Consider the following 21,295-nt stretch of genomic DNA (forward strand, 5'->3'; position numbering starts at 1 on the left):
AGAGTTATGCTGCTTTGTTTGGGTGCAAGTCAAACTAAAAGTTCGTAACTGCCATAGTTTCAGCGGGGGGGAAAATGGTGTTCTATGAATGCTTTTAAGGATATGCGAGGAAATCGAAAATACCCGGAGAAAATCCACATCGGCACAGGGAGAACCCTCGATCACAGAACTGTGGGGCAGACGAGCTAACCAATTCTACGATGCTGAAATAAGTGCAGGAGTTCATGCTTCAGTTTTAAGAGCCTATATTTTTTTTCTGACCTGCTCTATAACAAATAAGTGTGCCCAGCATCCTTTGATTTTATCTATACATTTTTTTAAACAGCCCTCAGAGAAAAATATCAGATTTCTAACTGTAGAAAAGTTGGTAGAATTAAAAGGCTACTCACAGTCGGCCCAGTTTAGGAGTGGACTGGAAGAGAAGTTCTGGCAGCAAAGTCAACCTGTTCCTGTTGAGGCGACTGTGGAGTAAAAGGAAAGATGGACCAATTAAAAATCAAAGCACAGACAACGTAGAAAAAAAAGACAACTTCTTTAATACGTCCATCCAGGGAGGATGTTTTTTTTATTGATTTATTTTTGGTCCACCATACGGGGAGTTGGATCTATTAGTGGAACTGGCTATGATCACACAAAACGGCATCAATTTCACCTTTCAAGCTTATTTTCTCCATTTTTTCAGATCATTTGAGCCACTGCTGTTGCTATTTCAGAGGAACTCAAACTATCCACTTCAATTGCATTGTAGAACCAAAACTAATTGCAAGTCGATGTGGGATAGCGTAGGGCCAAAGTACAAATTGCACGTGGGGTCAAGAGGTCTTTCCTTTTAAGTCTCACGCTTCCCAGTTGAAAAATGTCCGGCGAGAAGTTCAAGCCTATCGCGTTGCCCCAGAGCTGCTACCGCCTTGGGATCAAAAGCCAACATTGTTTACTCGCGGTGGCGGGCGGCAGCGGCGCCGCCTCCTTCTCCAGGAGACGGAGCGCGTGCGTTATCTTGGCGGCGCGAGCACGTCAAAGGGCGGCGGATGGCGAGAAGACGCAGGCGTCCACCTTTGAACCAAGGTCACCGCCATGACGAAACGGCGGCTAGCGCCCCCGCCGAGCCGGCCGCTTATTCGGTGAAAAACGGGATTATTTGGATTGCGTTGATGGGAAAAAAACAGCAGTCCTCTCTAGATGGTGGTCTAACTTTAAAGAGGCTGAGATTTAACGACTATCTCTCGATTAGATTTTGCTGAGCCAAAGCCCCATAAAAAAAAAGTTGGAATTCCGGGTGGTCGCTTCAAAAAGAAAAATGCATATTTCTTAATTCTACTTTAATCACCCGTCTTAAAGAAACAAAAGCGTATACAAATAATTGCATTATATACAAATAACACTTACATATAAACGCAATTGACGGGTGAATGTTAAGTAAAAATGATGAAATCCCTACCACAGTTCATTATGAATGCTATAAAATATGTGATGGCTGTTTTGTTTTAGACTGAGGGACAAAACAGGCATAGATGATTAAAATAGTTAAAAAGAGGGAAGAGCGTCCCAGCAATTATTTACGAGCGAAGCCCCCCCACACAATCTGGAAGTACTCAATTGTCCTCCCCCCCACCCACCCACCCACGTTACAACTCCATCAGGCGACGTTGGAACGTTCTGCGTGATTTATGCTATTTTCCCGTGTGGACCGAGACGGATGCGCTCACCCGCGGCGACGACAAGATAGCGTTTTCACCCCCCGCCCCAACAGCGCCATTAATCAAGGGTCCTGGTGGAGGCTGGTGACCTTTCACCCCCGCCGGGCGTCCTATCGGAGCGGCTGTCGGCGAGGATTTTCCGACCTTCCGCGGCGTCCGATCTGACGCTGTGATTTGTCAGGTGTAGACGTCTCATCCATTTCCAGTGGATTGGACGTCTATTGCCGTCAGTGGCAGCAAAATGGCAGTTTGAACTGACGTCTATATTTGTGGTGTCAATCAAAATGTTCACTTTGACTTTTTATGCAAAATAGCGTGACTAGTGATTTTTATTTTAACTCAAAATGACGCCGGGACAAATGTTGAACAATGACCTTAGACAATAATCTTATCATTTAAAGGGTTCTTGAATTAAATGGAAATATTATATCGTGGTCTGCTATTGTAAGCGAATGAAATTGTCGATTTCCAAGCATCACACGTAAATAGTGTATATAGTGTGCTCCTTACAGTCTCTCCAGTAGTCGTAGATCTTGGAAGGCTCCTCTTTCCACGACGCTGATTTGGTTGTCCTCCAGGTGACTGCAGAAAGACACGGGGGAAAAAAAGGGTGAGAATACATTGGAAAAACAGCGTGGCGACCCCGACAAATAATCCCCAGCACGGAGCCAAGGAACATCTGAGGTCTCGCTTACATCTGATTAATTGAATTTATTCCCTCTAAGTAGTTTTGGAAGGATTTCATTGACTGACAGATGTTTGCAGCTGACCCGAGAAGGGAAAGGAGAGAAACAGGTTGAACGTGCGTCCGCCCGGCGCCAACACAAATACGGCGCGCCGCTCACATTGCAATTGAGACTTTTCCGAGGAGGCCGACGCACTTTTATGACTCAAGAATGCTTGTAAAAACAAACGCGAGACGGCGGAACCATTGAAAAATGAACCCGAAAAAGGTTGAGCGCCTTCAATGTCACCCCCCAAAAAAGAAACGACCAGGGCGGGCGGCCTCATCTCCCTTTGTCGTCCATGACCATCTTTCTCAAAGTCGTCATTTTCCCTCGAAAAGGACAAACGAGTCATCTGTTTTTTTCCTCTATTCAATCCAATCCCAATCATTTAGCGTACTGTCGCGTGTGTTTTTAAAACACAGCTGGATCCTCTCAGCTCAGGCGTACAGAAATGTAAAAAAGTATCAAAATCCCTCTCCAGAGTTCATTTGATGAATTGTTCTGGACTCATTTAGTTGAGATATACACTTGTGCATTTTGGACTTCAACCAGAATTTGCTGGAATAAAAAAAATAATAAAACATTGACAGTCAAATATTATACAGTTAGGTCACTGCTATCATTTTTTTTTTTACTCTGCCTATGATGAAAAAAAAGTGATCCTAAAGCAACAGGAAGCAATCTGGAATTACCCTCAAATCAACTTAACCCCAAAAACCAACAGCAATTAACCAGGAATCGCCCCAAAATCAACATAACATCAACAGAACACCACTTGAAATGACTCCCCTCAAAAATATCAACAAAAATCAATAAACCACTGCACCAAAACAACAGACAGTGACCCAAATGACCCCAAAAATCAACCAATTGATTGCAAATAGAGGAAATAACCTGAATTGTCTACAAATGAACAGGAAAGGACAAAAAAAATGACCAGGAAATAAGTCCAGTGCTCAATGAGTCGATCATTTGTTGCGACTGTCACTTTGGTGCTTGAATAGGATGACATTACGTTATTATATTAAATAAAACAAACTCAATTGTTGAGTCAATAGTCTCCATATCAGCAAATTGTCAAAATCCAGTGCAAAAATATGTGATTGGGACAACCCTACTATACAAACAAATAAGGTGTAGATATGACTACATATGTGCGTGAGTATAGTTTGTTAGTGCATATATTCAATCCTGATTTGGATTGCAAATGACATTTTTCATGACAATAGGACTAAATATGTGATAATATGCCATGCAAGTTGAAATAAATATGAAGTTAGCGTGCAGTTGTGTGGAGCAACGTGCAGGCAAAGAAGGCGGGACACACGAGGGCGGGGTGCACTGCACTGAGAATTCTTTCATGCAAAACTCATTTTTAAACTCCCCAAAAAATCTCAGAGAGCAGACTCGGGCAAAACCACAATGTAAAAGAGCAAAAAAAAAAAAAAAACACACTTACTGGTAAAAATGTAGGCATTGCAAGCTTACTTGGAGGATTGGATGTGCACAGAAAACAAACAAACATTTACCCAGGAACTGTGTGCATGGACAGAAAGGGCTTGACGAGACAATGAGCATCAGGTGGACCAGCCAGAAGGCGGAGTTTGCCTGAGATGGACCATCCCAATGGGTGAAAGCATTGGTTGATCACAAGGGCAAGCCACACACAGGGGAAAAAAAAATAAAAAATAATACAAAAATCAACAATAAAGAGCCCAAAAAAATGCATCATTGAAATGCAGAATTGAATTTTTAAAAAATAAATTGAAATAAACAAATAATCTTTAAATGACTACTAAAAAAATAAAAGAAAATGTTTGTTTGTTTGCTCTCCCAGTGCCTACATAGACCAACATGCACCTGTGTAAAAAAAAACAATGCATCATTGAAATGAAGAATTTGATTTTGAAAAAATAAATAGATACAAATAAATAAATAAGAATGTCTTTAAATGACTACTATACACATAAAAAAATATATAATCTTGTTTGTTTGATCTCCAAGTGCCTGTATTGGCCAACATGTACATGTGTGAGTTGTTGCTTTTCTCAGACTACTATCTCTACTTCCACACAGCATCTTCTGGCCAATTTGCAGAGATTTACAGTGGGGAAATGTCACAGCAGTTTCTCAGCCACCACATGAAACAAAGCGCCGAGCCATCGCCTTCACTCTCACACAAACACACATACACACATTCAAAGTGTGTACAGTACGCATGATTCTCTATTGACGGCACCCGCGTAGAGGCGCGCGTAAATGCGTGGCACTCGCAGTTGTCACATTGTCCGACGCGAGCGCCAAAAGTGGCGGCGGTCCACAAATGTGCTTACAAATGAAAACACGCGCCCGCCCACACCGACTTTCTTTCCACTTCTGCCGCCGGTGTATTTTTATCCGCCAGCCCGGGGAGCGCGCCTGCGTGATTATAGTTATTACCGACGCTGGCTCGCGCACGTGCGCCCGTCGAGGAAAAGTGTTTTGGACGGACGGCATGGGGCGACATGTCCCGTAAGTCCCTGGCTTGCGGGGGCCCATCAAAAGGAGCTAGCGGATTTTGCACGCTGCCATTGATTGGAGTAACCTGGGACCGTTACCATGGCTACATTGAGGCTATGGATGTCTTAACAACTTTAGGGCCTTCTCCAAAATGCAAAGGTCAAACAGGAAAACTTGCCGGTTTGCCCAGAGGCATGTTACAATGAGACAAACAAGCAATCACCCATAGTTAGGGGCAAGTTAGAGTGTCCAATCAGCCTAGCATGCATGTTTTTGAAATGTGGGAGGGAACCGGAATACCCAGAGGAAACCCACACGGGCCCGGTAAGAACATGCAAGCCAAAGAGTTCATAATTCAAAATCATAATAAAATACGACCTTTTCTCTTTTTTAACTTATCTATTTGGCCAATAAAAGTACAAGGATGACAAGTAAGGACCATTTTGAAGAGGAAAAAAAGAAAAAAGTGTGGAAATCCCCAACGGCCTGCCATTGACAACGATTGACCTCCAATTCATTCTGGCTGTTCTCCATCAAGGCGCTTTTGTACTCACAGAATTCGTAGGTTCTTGATGCCAGAAAAGTCCACTTTGGTGATCCGCGTGATGTTGTTTCTGTTCAAGTCCCTGCAAATTCACAGAAGAAGAAGAAAAAAAAATCAGTCCATCATTGAACAACAAGCAAAGCTCGAATGGCGCATTGAAATTTGTGGGAAGGTCCGTCATCTCCAACCAGCGTCAACAAACAGGCCGGCCGAGCGTGAGAATGCCCGGCGGCGTTGAAGCCCACACGGGTGCGCGCGTTCCGCCATACGTGCAAACAAACCCAAAGGCAAAAAAAATGCACATTCCACAGCAAAAACATTTTCATTAAAAACGGACCGCGTTTCCGTCATCACATTTATCGAAACGCCCGGAAGGAATTCTGGACCAGCGCCGGGCCAGACCGCCAACGCCGATTTGTTTCACGTCGGCGTACGCCGAAGCGAGTAAATATGAGATTTAATCTGTGAACTTTCTCACACACTGCATTTACGGGCCTTTTACATTTCAAACAAAATAAGCGATAAGAAAAGATAGCAAACACTGGACTGATTTTTGTTCCTTTTTCACAGGCCGTGATTTGATGGCCCTTTTCTCACCCGACATGTTTTGGTGCGATATTTCCGCCTTAAAAAGGAATAAAAAACAGTCAAAGAATAATAAAAGAAGAAAAATTGAAGTCGATGCAAGCATAACATGAATGTAGTAGTTCCCATACATCATCGACCGTGAGGAAAAATAATAATTCGGCAATACTTAGGTCTTAACAGTACAGAAAAGACTAATAGAAGACCAAATGAAGTCGATCCAACGATAACAAGTGTAGTTTTTCCTATCCATCAGCGAACATGAGAAAAAAATGCAAATGAATGTTCGCTATTTGAATCTAGGGAGTTACTTTTCAATCACCCTGTGTTCATATGATAGATGTATTTTTTGAAAATCTGCATTGATCTCCAGAATAGCTCCCACGGGAATGTTTGGGAGGGAAATCTGAACTCTAAGCTGCGAGTAGCGCCAAAAGAAAATCATTCTAAAATGGAAGAAAGAGAAATTCCCAAGTCTTATTGGCCGCTGGAAAGCTTCAATGGAGTCTGGCGACGTGACAGCGCTAACAACGACTGGTTGGCGTCTGAGCGCGCCACTTTACGAGGGAGTGGAACAGCAGGTGTTCTCGGGAATGACAAACTTTTTGCGAGTGGCTCTCCGTTTGCCTTTTCTTGACCTTTTGACCCGTCGGTCTGGGACCGCCGCCTTTCTTTTCGCCTTTCTTTTCTCCGTCTGACGGGGAGGGCTGGACTTCCTGCGCTAATCTTTTGTTATTTTTTCCACACGGCGCTTTTAATCGCTCCTGCTTTGCTCAATTTGGTCCGGGACAACTTACCCCCACGTGAAGGAATCCTAATTGCTTCCTTTTAACTCTGCGCCAGAATAATGGCAAACATACGAACAACCCCAATTGTAGCGGGCCCTCATATCATTTGACATTTGAGTCGATTCAATCGCAATGCAACCAAAGAAAAAGCCAATGTAATTGTGGTGAATTTAATCGCAATGAAATGCGATTGGAATTGATTGCACAGCGGAATGCAAAATTAAATGTTTTTCGCCAGGAACCCTTTAATGTTTGATGGCTTACTTCAAATTTGGCATTTTTTCCCTTCTTTCACATTTCCGAGATGTCGGGTCGGAAAAAAAAAACGCAAAATGGGTTGACTGGCGTGCAAAAATAAGCCGTCTCGGGACATCCTCGATTTACCGAGCGAACACCGGCCCAAAGAGTGGGCTCGGCTTCGGCGCTTTTATTGCCATCACGACGTGGTGTCGCCTTTAAACATTTCCCAGAAGACATCTGGCGAGGAACCTTACAGCTGGACCGTCTCGCCGCTTTGTCACGGGCCGGAATGAGGACGCCGCCAAAGGAAACTTGCGCCAACGGGGTCGGACCTGGCGTCCAAGAACAGACGTTCAAAAATAAACAGGCTGAAAAAAGGCAGAAGTCGGTGGCTCACATTTTTACGACTAACGAGTACTTCCTTAAAGGGACCATCCTGACTTGGGCTGTCCCAAACACTTCAAAATAAAGTACTGTTGGTTTGGAGGCCATTTGAGTTCCAGAAAACAGAAGAAGAAGAAGTGGAGGAGACCAGGGAATGTTGTTGCTCTGGTGACAAAGGTCTAACAAAATAGCAGGCCAGCTTGTTCACATCAAATGAGTCCAAACAAAGAGCAGCTATTTTATACATGCGTACGTGGGCTTTTCAAATCGGCTTCCTTATTCAGACCAACGACCTCAGAACATCTTTTGTCACATTTTCCATCAAACAAACCAACTTTGGGGCCACCGAAACAGTGGTGCGGGAAGGAGGGATATTTTTGGCCCGTTCTTTCTATTTGCACTGTTAATGATCCCTGTACCAAATGATGGGATGTCATCTCGCAATGTGCTTTCAACACTTTGGTCAGAAACGGGGGAAATTTGCACTATTTTGGGGAACCGTGAGTGTTTTTGGATGGCGTTTCAGATGACGGAAAAGATTAACTCTTGGTAGGGATTGGATGTTCTTATGCAGGACGTATTCAATGATATTTTCAACATTTGCTTCCGGCTGGTAAAAACCGGAGTGGGCCCGCGGGTCGCAGTTTGGGCACCGATGGTAAAAGTGCATCCAACAGTTTGTGACCGCGGGATCGTAAAAAAGAGCCGCTTGTGGCTTTTTTGTATCGGCGTAGTTATTGAAGAAGAAGAAAAAAAAAACGGATGTTCTGAAAAGTCTGCTATAGCAATACGGCCGGCCGGGCCATGACATCAGCGCCATGGTCCCGCCGCCAAATGGCAAACCGCAAACACGCACAAGTGTAGCGGCACAAACAAAAGCTGGCCAAAAATTCGGAGGGAGGACGAAGTCTCGGATTCGCGCTTACGGCGGACGGAAAAGGCAAAAACGTCCCAGCGGTTCTTCGACTCCAGCGGAACTCGACGGAATGTTCAGTGGAGACCGTGGGCGGAGACACCGACGGCCGGTGGCCAATCGTGGGAGAAGAGCCTTCCGTAAGGAAGGGAAGGAAGGAAAAGCTGGTACAAGGTTACGGGGTTCAATGTTGTCTACATTTTCTTTCACTTTTGAACATGTTTAACATGACAAGCGCTTGGGCTATGAAAAATGTCAAGAGCTGATGTCATGGTTTCTTTCTGAATCCAATTATTAGTTTCAAAGCATTAGATTGTATCTATTTTTTGATCATTTTCTTGCATACTACTGAAAAAGTAAAGAGACATTCCTCTTCACACGTAATGTTCTCTGTTATGTAATAGAAGAAGAGAAATTGGAATATTAGAGGCGTCTAAATAGGACTAGCTGGCGCCAAAGTCATGATTTTGCCTCAATAAAATTCCGCAATGGAGCCTGTTGCAGCCAGACGCAATTTCGACGTCGTCAAGACGAGTGGGTTATTATGACGGACGGGTGGTTCCACGTCCGCTCCAAAATTCCAGCCCCGGGCTTGGAGCCCCTCCAATCTGGTCTTGCATCGCATCGCCCCCACCTCCTCACAGCGTTTATTTTCTTAGAGTGTAAAATATCTTGAGGGGATTGCTGTGTAAAAGCCAACAGGTCCCAGAAGGTCACTAAACAACAAAAAAAAAAGGAGAGAGGCCCCCGGGTTGATTGGGGGGGGGGGGGACTCAAATCCTAACTGGCCAATTTATTAGGAACACCTGCCATGGAATAACATGGCCAAAAGAAATGTTAGGATTCCTTAATTTGCATTTAACAAAATATCGACAAATAAATAAGCAGTACATAAGAAAAATGCTTCCGTTCTATTGGGGGGACTTAAGTTTACTAGAATTATGAATTGTTATCGGATTGTTTCATGATAGCATTTTTACATATAATTCAATTCCAATGTCAATTTGTATTTTCATGACAATTTTTGTGAGGTATTCCTCATACGCTTGATGCCTCTGTCTATTTGGAGGGGGGCCTGGGGGGGCTCCCACTAAAAGGAGCTAATCAAATGTTGCACTTCTCACAGCACGCAAATCATATCAGCGCCCCACTCCAAACCTTGGCGCTGATTGTGTTTGTTGTCTCTGGCTCGGCCAAGTTGTGGAAGGCCCGCGGGAGGTGGGGGGGGGGGGGGGGGGCGTCGCGTCGACTGAGATGTCCCCCGCCCCTTCCCATTGTATTAGCATGCATAATCACTTCCATGTCGCTTCGCACCAGAGTTGTGCGTGTGCGGCATTATGGCCGGGTGGGGAAAGCATCCCACGCGCGCTCAACTAGTCGGTCGCCATTGACGACCACAATCGTCCAATCCATTTTAACCGATGATGGGCAGAAATGTGCCCAAAGTGGCACGACGTATTTGAAATCATATGACTTTGTCTTTTTTTTCTAAACCGTAAAACAAAACAAGGCGTGTCCAAACCACGGCCAGGGGGCCACCCGGGTCTCGTTGCCTAGTTTTTAATGGCCGGCGGCAAATGGTGAAAAATATCATTGAATATGCCTGGCGGAGAAAAGTTTACTCCCAGCCAACATTCTGTTGCATTTCTCAGCTTTAACACAAGACGGATGTTGTTAACTTCAACAGTGGCTCTCTATTATTTGCAAGCAAATTGAGCAGAGTTGTGTTTGACATCAATAAAATGAGCGTCCAATCTATTAAAGGGATATCAGTGATTTTTTTAAAACATTGAGGGGTTTGTGTCAGGATTGTAACTAAATCTCTGTGCTACTGCTGTCAATTTTTCAATCAGGATTCATCACAATCAAACTTTTTTTTTACATGCTACAAAATCAAAAATGATGCTATATTTTACAGTATTATTTTGTCCATTGTCTCCCTCCTTGCTTTTGAGACTTATCGACATCAAAACCATTTCAACTGGCTAATCCTGTTTCACCAATACTAACAGAAATCAATTTTCTGGCAAATGATATTTGGGGGCTGACAGCACAAATACAGAGAGAGAGAGAAAGGATGACACTTTTGCACACAAATAATCGGACGGAAATCCACGTTGCCGTAAAAACCCAATACATCGGCTATTGAATATTGACGTAAAGATGGATGAAAGAGTTTGTCAAAAACTTACAGTCGCTCGGCTCCTCGCGGGATCCCCTTGGGCACGCTTTTGAGCCCCAGACCCTGACAGTCCACGTGAGATCCGGAGCAGCTGCACTTGTGCGGACAGGCGTGCGCGCCGGCCACCGCGCTGACCAGCAGCAAGAGCGCCAAGGACAGGGCTCCGGGCCGGCCGCCTTGGGCCATGGTCCGCGCCGAAGACGTTCTCCCAAAGGAGGCAAGGTAGTGGTCCTCCGGGGCTCCTCTCCCTGCGGAACCAGTTAAAAGGCGTTGAGAAAAGGGCAAAGAAGTCAACGGTCCCTCAGGCCCACGCGCAAAGTCTCCCCGAGCGCTCCCGCCGGCCACGGCATCCGCTAAACGGGCACATCCCGCAGGCAAAAGGGGCCGGGGGCATCCCGTCCCACAGCCGAGCAAAACCTCAGAGGCGGAACACAAGGAGTCATCGGGAGTGAAGCCGAGTCGGGAGGGAGGTGGCGCAGACTGGAGCCGGCGCACGCAGGGCCCTGCGACACCCCCTCAGCCCAAAATCATCTCCTCCCTTCTCTCTCTCTCTCTCTCTCTCCCTCTTTCTCTCCCTCCTTTTCTCTCTCTCTCTCCTTCAAACTTCCACATTTGAACTCATTTTAACTCATTGACGTCCAATCCATTTTCAAGAAGTGGCACAAATGTTAAGTTGACCAAAAATGTCAAAAGTACTTGTCAAAAATTAAAGTCATACTGTTTCCTTAAATGAAAGCATTTCAAAGGGCAAACATTCCAATGCCATAAAGTTCATTGAAAAATGCTGACTGACTTGACGTAATAATCCACAGGTGTATTGGAAAAAATGCATATAGACTATGTATATATTTAAAGACAGCATAAAATTCAAGAAAATCCAAATCAATGGATCACATTAGACTTTTTTGTATATAGATTGATTTTCTTTGTGCTTTGGTGTTTTTTGCTACTAATTGTATGCCTTTAATGTTGGGTAGCACTCCTCAAATTGGGGGGGAAAAAGACATTTGGATGTGTTATTTTTTTTAACTGGGTATCGGCAGAAGCACATAATGGGCTTATACGGACGGTTAAATTGTCTCCGCAGCCACACACACACACACACACACACACACACTTTATCATAAAAGTTCTCCCTCCTCTGTCTTGTTAAAATCCTGCTGCCCTCTCTTGGTCACTCGTCTCCATACACACGCTCGCTGCTCAATAATACTACTAAAAAAATGACAGGGAAAAATATTCAGGTCAAAATCATTTTTGTCTCATTTTGACTGTCACAATGAATCGATTTAATGCATTTACAGATAGTTCACACATGATAAAAATGGGTCCAAATTATATTTTGAGCCTCGTAATAGCAACTATTCTATTGTACTATCCATTAATTTTGAATCAAATCAAATTTCTTTTCATTTTTCTCCCTTTGAGAGCCAGAAATGTGTCCCGCACAAGCGCACACTTGAGTAAAAACGCACACTAGATTGTTTTAGGTCATTATTGAGGTCTGAATATCGTTTTCCTTTTCCACGGCGACGGAGAAAAGGAAATTTTTCAAAAGTAATACTTAGCAGTCCTTTAAACGTAACCACATGCGTCATGATGACTTTTCTTTGGGAGCGAGAAGCCAGATTGCTTTCAAAAGCTTTTCGACAAGACGGTGGATAACTTTTCTGCTAATTGACGACTTGAGGGATCTGTTAAAGCGCCCTTTCCTTTCCACTTGCTTGGAATTCGGGACATTGCAAAACAAAACATTGAAAGTCTGCCTTCGGCGGGTTCCTGAGCTGGGATCGGGGAGCAAAGCTCCGGACGTTGTGCCGTAGATTGCATTTTGCCCAACTCTTGCCTTTTTAAGGCCAAGGGTTCATAAAGGCTCTCCCCAACGAGACCAAGTTGGAGCTCATGGTCAAATAGGGACATTGGAGATGAATTGCAAGAGGAGATCATTCATCACGCAGCTGGCTGACATTAGCATAAACATGGAATGTTATCATGCATCAGACTTTTGCAAAATATGATAGGAATTCACCAGAGTTGAGTTCCCATTGCCTCCAGTGGCAAAGGCGGAAACTCCCATCTTTTTCTGCTTTGCATCACCAGCGCTTACAAACTTCAGGCCCGGAATGCAACACTGGGACGAAAATAACGGGATGCGCTGGGAAAGGGACAAAGCACAAGTCATTGGACGCTCCATCGACCGTGATTGGCCTAATCTCGCAATCTAGTGGCGCGACCGTGGCTAACGTCACGGATCGGAAAGTGGCTCGGTGGTTACGTCGAAGCTCGCCAGGAAGCGGGAAGGCCGCCTTTCAATTCATACATCCATTCAAAGCCGGGCAAATTCCCTGGGATCAGATGAACGGGAACGCCGGCTTTTAAGAAGTCCCCGGCCGGCTCGGGTGGAATATTTGGGAGGATGGCGGAAAGTCAAGTCCAAATACTGAGCGCGGTGAGCTGGAATAAGGCAGGGGGATTTGAGAAAGTCGGCAGGGGGCATTTGGGGGGGGGGGTCCTTAAGACTTTTGTGTTTTTAAACGTGTGGAGATACTAAAGGAGACCCGTGTCATTGGGTTGCATGCCATGCCGAATTTGACTTTTCAAATATTATGCAGGACTTGAAAATACAATTTGATTTCTGCTCCCGTCAAGTTTAGGGCCATCGTTTCCTTCTTAAATGATTGGCCTTCTTCGTGTGGCTTTTTGGGAACATTTTGGAATGCAATTTAACATGAATTCATGTTGTATTTTGTATTTCCGTCCCTATTTTTAAGTACATGAAAATGAGTCCTGGCATCCCTTGCATTGAAATCAGCCAAACCCAACTTTTGACTTCCGATCCAATCGGATTTTTTTCCCAGATATGACAAGACTTCGAGGAAAACGCCAGGGAAAATATGCTATACTCTACTTATCAAGTTTGACTATTTTAGGTTCACAGTTTTTATTCAAGCGACGCGCCTGGTGATTTATGACGCAGAGCGTCTTTTAGAGCCGCTATTTCTCCCAGAAGCTCACCCAAACATGTATTTAAAAAGCATGAAAATGTGGAAAATAAATGTGAATGTACTCGCTTGGAAGTATTTCGCAATAAACATGAAGGCATCCATTCGTCATGTCAAAGTGTTTTAGCCTGGCTAAAGAAAGGGGAAAAAATATGAGAAAAGATGAGGATACAAATTAGAAGAAAGCCTCCATCTTGTTCCCGGAATTACAAGTGTTCTTTTTTATTTCCCCCCTCACGCACAAGCGGTCTTATTAGGCAACTACAGCTGTGTAACGGGAGAGTTTGTCCTTGGCCAGGCCGAGAGGAGATGACTGATAGCGTCGCACTTCAATGCGCGTCTTATGAGTCAGCCCGCTGAACTAATGGGGACCATCAAATGACGGACACGACGTCCGAACGTGGATTTTGGGGCATAATATCTAAAGGCAGATGGAGAGGGAAAATTGTTCTTCATTTTACTCACCCAATGAGGGCACGGAATTGCATCCTTCTCAGTGGGACGAGGTCATCGTTTCGGGATGGTGTCGGGGTCGCACCCGCACCCGTCTGAAAACACAAAAGCACCTCAGTTAAAAAAGGAGAAGAAGAAACACATTTCTGTAGTAACCTCCAAAGTGCATGATTTTGGGCAAACGGCTATCGAATTTTAAGGCACATTAAAATTCGGAGTTCTGACAGTTGACGTCTTGATTTTAAGTCCAATATATTCACTAAAAGTTGTTGATTAAAACCTGAAGGAGGTTGAATTGAAATCCTCCACATTTCAATCAAATGATCCAAACAAAGACGTCCCCCCAAAAAAAAGTGGAGAAAGGAAAAGCCGGCTTTTCCTCTCTCGGGATATTAATGAGGAAATGACGCACACAAAGAAAAGAGGGAATGAGCCATGGAAGTTTTCAGGGGGCCGGGGTCCGCTGATTAATCCCACAAAGAGCGGACTCCGCCGGGAATTCCATCAAAAGGAATGGGGTGGGGGGGGGGCGACTTTTAATTGGCCGGCCCCTCTCCGTCCACGTTTCCCAAAACGCTTACCTAGCCCGGTGCTCCCGCCTTCCTGCTTGTTGTTGTTGGTGGTGGTGGCGAGGGGGCGTGGGGGGGTTGCATGGGGTTGGGGGGGCTCCCATGGAATCCGGCGGGCCCCTTAACCGACGGCGGCAAAAATGACTTTCAGATGTGGAGTCCAGAGAAATACTAGAAGTGTCCATGCGTGCTCCAAAAAGCTTTCAACTTTAGAAACAATGCGTCGTCCATTTAGGGAAAAGTCCTTCGCTGGCGTTCATTTGGACTCCCAAATTCACGTCAAATTTTACTCCAATTGGATAGTTGAAGTTGTCTATTGTATTTTTAATGTTTGTCATGGTCCAATTCATCTTTTTTTGCACAGCACACTTTGGGAAGGGTTGTATTGGTCCAAAAGCCTCCATTGAAGGAAAAATGCACGTACGTAAACATGAATAAAATTCCCACCTGCGTCCACTTAGCGTGCGTCTAATCCGGGATCTCTCGGCACCCGAACTCCGCCCCCCCCCGGCAATGTTGATAACCTAGCACGAGTCCTCGGTTCCGTTGACGACATTGGCTTTTTTTTTTGGCTCGGAGTAGTACTCGGGGAGGTTTGATCCCGTGTTTGATCCCTGGTAGCCAAGGGACCCACTGGGGGGTCCTCAAACTAAGCCCCCCACCTCATAAATTTCAGTTTCAAATCCAGCGAGCGGTTAACTCCTTCAGTACTATGGCAACCATTCATCCTTTTCTACTGTGAAATGAGTTGCCCACCATTTTCAATTTGAGAAAAAAAGGTAAGATGCGGGTGCGTTTGATTTCCACGAGGGATGCAGCGTGTTTTTGCCAGGAAGAAAGTGGCGCTCTATTTTTCAACAAGAAAAAAATGGGAAAGTAAAAGACGTGTTTCGCACCTGATAAAGACGCCGTTTTGGCCTTTGTATTTGTCGGGGCCTCGTGTTTGTGACGGGAGACTTTTGGGGGGCCCATATCATCTGCCTGGCTTCGCATTCGCGGCGTAGATCAGAGGGGAGCTGCAAAGAAGGAAAAGTCTTATGAGAGGAACGCTTTGCTAGACGCAAAGATCCACATTCCAGATAACGTCGCGGGACCGAGCTCGGCTGTTTTTTTCATTTCCAACGGGGAAAAAATGGCTTCCCCCGAGCGGCCCTTTGGACGAAAATCAAACCCCACCATTTTTTTGCTTTCCAATGAAACATTTGAGTTAAAAAGGCCTCGATAAATCCACCCAAAAGCAAGCCAATTGACGTCAGTCACCGTCCACGGCAGCGACTTCCGCTACAACACAGCATTTCTCATCAAAAGGACTTTCTCCACCAATCCCAACGCTCCAAAAGATTGGTGGTTCATAAAAGTCCCAAAAAGCACCAACAAATCATCAACGCAATTGAGTTTACAAGTGCGAAAAGGCATTTTAAGTCTCCCCATTAACTTTTATTGGAGACACACAAACGCTAGTTAAGGCGGGCCAGCAAATGTCTTCAATGGAAACACATTTGATAGCTCTGTAAATTGTGTTTGGAGACGGAATTCCACGCCGAAACCACAGAATACCGCTCGCCCGGGCGGCGATCGTTGAGAGTCGGAGCTCCATTTTGGATCTGCCGGCATTCCGAGAAGGCAAATGGTAAAAAGATGGGCCAGATTGGATGGAGAAATAGCTGAGATGAATGAGGAGAAAGTGAAGGAAGAGGCGAGCAAAGATTGGCGGCGCAAACCAATGTAAGCGGGCGGCGACCACCTGCTTCCTCTAAATGCATTTCAACCATGTGACCTCATAACTAGTTCCAGGCCGCCTCGGCGTCGGAACGGTGTCGTTGTTTATGGCAGCTGGCTCGGATGGAGCGCAAAGAGACCCCCCACAACCTGAATTTACCTTCCAAGTGGAGGCCAGTCAACTGCCTTCGTTAGTCTCGGCGGAATTGGGAGGTATTCGCCGGAAGGTAAAAAAAAAAAAAAATGAGAGAGACCCGACCGGCGCAACGGCGAAGAAGAATGTGCGTCAGGACGCAAAAATGCTTTCTCCTCCTCAAAGCCAAAGCCAAACATTCCAGCTATGAAGTGGCAAAGGTTTTGCGGGGGAAGACTGTTCCACCAAAGCCGATTTTTTCTCCTATATTTTCTGTAGCGCCTTGCACAATTTAGCGGCGACCGACTGATTTGCCAGCGACGGAGGATCCGGACGCGGGTCGTCGGACGTCTTGACGTGAGTGCAAAAAGATGTTCAATGGCTGGCCTGGCAAACGCATCAATCCGTCCTTCCACTTTCCATTTGTTGTCCTGACTAGGGTTCAAAACGTGATTTACGCGCCTTCCACGGTTTGCGGTTCATCGTTATTGTGTTTCACGTCTCTGGCCTGGGGGAAAGTCATGAATATTACAATGACAAAAAGGCATGCGTCCGTGATTGACTTCGAAGAAAGATCGGAAAATTGGGTTGGGGTCAGGCAGAAAAACGGCGGTTTGAGAACTAAGCCCCGCGGCACCCCCAAATCCGTCGGAGAAGAACATGTCTCTTCATCTCTAGCACAACTTTGCAACTTTGACATACGTCTAATTTAAGGCTTTCATGTCAGAACGTTTTATCTTGTAGACGAGCAAAAAAATAAATACATAATAAGAACAATAAAAATGTCGGCCCACATTTGCAGCTGCCTGCTGTCCTGGAAACGCTCCCGAAAGCTCAAAGACCGATGGAAAGGACTTGTCTTTGTGTCTTTGAAAGGACGGGACTTTTAGCGTTTCAATGAAATGTGGCGACCGCCAAATGACACCAAACAACACGGTCCGTTCCCTTGACTTTAACTGTTTGTGACACGCATTTGCAATGGGGGAGCAGAGCCTTCCTTTAATGTGTCGTAGACGGAGCTCCCTTTAAGTGGCCGTTCCGCCTCTTTCTTGGCCGGCGAGCGGGCATTATTGGAAACACGGTTTTGCGCAAAAGCTATTTGTTTGTCTTTCTGCGCTCCTCCCGTGATTTATTTGACGGCGCTGCAGCGGCGGGCTCCGGTTTCAAGCGCCCCAGCCAACGTAAACCTTGTCACCACTCGGAATTCCTGCCGAGGCTACAGCTTCCAGGCGACGCTGGGGCGGATCCGCTCGGATGAGCTCGTCCTCGGCCCGGGAAATCTCCTCGTCCGTCATTTCAAATGTCCCGTTGAATAAATGGGGAAAGCGAAAAGTCATCGTGGAGCTCGGGTGGGACGCCGGAACGCTACTCATAAAGAAGCGGTCCGGGAAATCCCAGGCGCCTTCTCCATTCCTTTGTTTGAAAACGGTCATTTGTGTTAATATGCGTCAAGCAAGATTGGAAGATTGGCGTTTCACCTTTTTTTCCATTGGGTCTTTGGAACGGGATTGGCCCTGTAAACATGTCCAATTTATATTTTCCCAAACGAGCCAGGCCACCCTTTTGGGCGCCAGCCTCTCCCACAAAAAAAATGGACATAACTGCTATTTTTTATTTATTTCCCTGACCAGCTCTCATAAAACTGCTGTTTATGCTCCCTGCGTCTTAATGAGTGGTTGCATAAGCGCTCAATAGATCAAATGGTATGCTTTGGACAGTTTGGTGCTCACTTGTGTGTTCTTTATTAGGCAGTCCTCCCTCCCTCCCTCCCTCCCGCTATTAGACGTAGCAATCAAGTGTGGGAGGGAAGAAAATATCGACAGAATGACGGAAGTGCTCTCCATTCAACTTAGCAAAGTGTGCCAAAGCCAACGTGGGTGGCAGATAGCCGTGCTTGTGGTGTCAATTTTGTGGCGGGGCTTTGCTGTTGTTTGCAAAGATGCATTGGTCTCTTCATTTTTAACTCAAATGACTTTTTTTAGGGGAATTTTGCAGGGGGAGATGTCGTGACATGTCCGCTGGGTGCAAGTGAGAGCCAAGAGGAGCGGGCGCTGAAATTTATGGCAGATGGCGAGCCGTGGATGGGCGCGCTCGCCCTGGCCTCGGTTCGCCGCAGACGTCACGTCCCAGAATGCGGCTGGACGCACGATTAAGCGTGCTCCAAAACATTGATAGTGATAAAGGTGGTGCAGCTTGGAGCAATTTGCCAGCGAGTCTCTTGATTAAACATTTCCACGGACAATCTTGGGGTTTCCCCAAAAGCTTTTTGCAAAGGAAATTTGAGAAAGGGAAGGCATCATTCACATTGAACTTGCGAAGGGGGATATTTACTGTCAATTAGAGAGCAGGAAATGTTTTTAAAAACAAAGTTAAAAAGAAAAATAGAGACTGTATCGCTTGCAATCTTTCACGGTTTACTACATATCATTAATAATGATGTAGCAGGCAATCAAAAATGGACTCTCGACCAATTCTGGAAGGAGTCATGAATACAACATTTAGCACGTGGCCCGAGTGGAACGCGACGGGGGGCCGACATATCCCACAATCCTCTCCTTAAAAATACATCCGGGCACATTCATCACGGGGGATTGGGGGGAAGTGTCAACTTGACGGTAGCCAGTGAAATACGTCCCCCTTCTGGCCTATATTAAAAACGGCGATATGACAAGAATGCGGTGGCCTCGGATGGAATGCCGCATTTCTCTGGGCCTGGTGGGTGGGACGGCTCTATACGAAATGCAAAGCATACATTTGGGGTGGCACGGAATCCACGACGGAACAAAAGTTCACAGTGGATGAAAGCTCCGCAACTGGGACTACGCTCATTATGTTCCTGGCAAGAAAACGGAAACCGAATTCCATCCACTCTGGATGTGAATGATTGGTCGCTCTACAACCAAAGGCCGCATTTGCAAAAGGGACGAGCAGTACTATACGAATTTTGGGCCATCGCTGAGTGGGAACAAAACCCACTGCAAAACAGGGATCGACCCCATCTAGTATGGACGAACGTAGCCAACGAACCGGGGCCATAAGAAGAGAAAATATGGAGGCTCCAAAACAAGCGTTTGGCACTTGTTTGCAGCTTCTATTTGGCCGTGGCACTGGCCCAAACCAGCCAGTCGGCCGAGCTGTCCAATTAGCGGCCATTATCCGCTGAGGTAAAGGCGTACGTCTTAATGGCGCGACGACGCTGAGAGAAGTGCGAGCATTACTCATGGTTTTCCCGCCCGAGGACGGGGATTTTTGTCGGGCCGGCGTCCAGGTTCAAACCGCGCTTTTACTGCCTGAGAACAATGGGCTCGCTCGCTGGCTCGCCGTGGGCCACACAGCGTTTGGCTTTTGCAAAATTGAGACCACGTTTCCCCATAAAGCGCCCGCGCCCTCCCTTGCTCGCTCCCTCGCTTTCCTCGTGGCACGTCAGTGTGTTTTGAGAAAAAGAACGACATCGGTGGCGGCGGAAAGCCACGGCGACGGCTTTTCGTTGGCGGCCTCGAGACCCTTTGCGCTTGACACTTTTTGGCCACCGGGGAACTTTTTTGGGCTCGCAAGGAAGAAGTTGACGACATATGTGAACACCATCTAAACATGGTTCACCTATTGCAGCAGGTCTAAGGACCTAAATGAGGTATTACAATCATTGAAATGGCATTTCAAATGGTTCTGACTGCCAAACTGTTGAAAACAGCCAATGATCGCATCAGTTTGTGCAAAAAGAAACGGAAGATTGGATTGAACAATAAATATTGAAAATTAACTCTATTTAATAAAGCACGGAAACGCAAATATGTAACCATGACTTATTTAGCAGCCATAGGAGTCATGTTTTCCCGCAGTACCCGAACAATAGCCGCCCGCCCTGCCAGTTCAAATGCATGAAACGTCGATTGAAGCCAAAGGAAAATAACGCTGGCCTTCTGCCTTTTTATTTATGCAACACACAATCCTACTTTTTCAGTGAGCTCATCTCGAAAAGAAATGCCAAGGGGTAATTTCCCAAAGTTGGCACGCGTGGGCACACCTCCTCACGTTTCCTACCTGGGAAGACGGCGGCAGCCTGATTAAAGGACACCCGAGCCCGGTGGCCGTGGCGGCTAATTGGCGCAAATGAAACGGGACGTGGCGCTCATTTCCCCCGTTAAGTGCTCGGGGAGGTCGCGGGGGGCTAACGTTACGCCGACCTGGCCGTTCCCGGGAGGGATCGGGTTCTGTTTTCGTAGCTTTAAACGCTTTTAATTAGCCTTTATATTGTGCAGCGAGCATATCACGTCATCATTCCCCGTAACACTCCTCTCGAATTAGCCACGGATTGGACGCTGCTTGGATTCAGTGATTGGAAGAAAAAAATTTGATCTTCACATAAGTTCTTTCCTAGAAGAGTATTTTTGGGGGCGCATTGGTTTTAGTCAATGGCTGCTTAAATATCAACCCGTTTTGTATTTTGTCTTTTATTTACATGGTAAAAATGCCAATGTTCTGTCTGGGGAGCAAAGAAAGAAAAGTGAGGTACGACAGTTACGTCGGGGATGGGAGAGGGATGCGGTCCAAACTTTACAGGGAGACTTTTCCTCTACGAGGAAAAAAAGGGAAGACTTTGTGGTATTAAAAACAATCTGAAAAATGACATGCTTGTCATAACATTTGTTGAGGAAAATGTTTTGAAGAATGATGGCGCTTCCAGCCGCCTCTCCCGAGGAAACATTTAATGTTCGCTCATGTCTGGATGACTAATAGCCTTCCCATTCAAACTAAGAAATTATTTTTCCAAACGGATTTTTTTCCCCCTCGTTTTCTTCGCACTACTCTAGATTTGTTTTGGGATTGTCATTATCAGCTTACTGATGTACAATATTTTC

General features: G+C 45.7%; 1 protein-coding gene across 2 annotated transcripts in view; it reads right to left on the bottom strand.

Moving 5' to 3' along the window:
• The window catches only part of slit3 (slit homolog 3 (Drosophila)), an 88,070-nt gene extending 72,454 nt beyond the window's left edge, over positions 1–15,616 (bottom strand). The window contains exons 1-6 of one of the 2 annotated variants that reach the window (XM_077732165.1): positions 15,481–15,616; positions 14,028–14,110; positions 10,571–10,808; positions 5,479–5,550; positions 2,208–2,279; positions 390–461 (exon numbers count right to left, since the gene is read on the bottom strand). In XM_077732165.1, coding sequence (XP_077588291.1) covers positions 390–461; positions 2,208–2,279; positions 5,479–5,550; positions 10,571–10,746 — 392 coding nt within the window. In that variant the 5' untranslated portion in view covers positions 10,747–10,808; positions 14,028–14,110; positions 15,481–15,616. Of the gene's footprint in view, positions 1–389; positions 462–2,207; positions 2,280–5,478; positions 5,551–10,570; positions 11,062–14,027; positions 14,111–15,480 lie in introns of those variants that run through there. The other variant, XM_077732164.1, reaches the window with a different exon arrangement.
• Positions 15,617–21,295: the final 5,679 nt, after the last annotated feature.

The sequence above is a fragment of the Stigmatopora nigra genome, chromosome 14, assembly GCF_051989575.1.
Source record: "Stigmatopora nigra isolate UIUO_SnigA chromosome 14, RoL_Snig_1.1, whole genome shotgun sequence".
Taxonomy (NCBI): Eukaryota; Metazoa; Chordata; class Actinopteri; order Syngnathiformes; family Syngnathidae; genus Stigmatopora; species Stigmatopora nigra.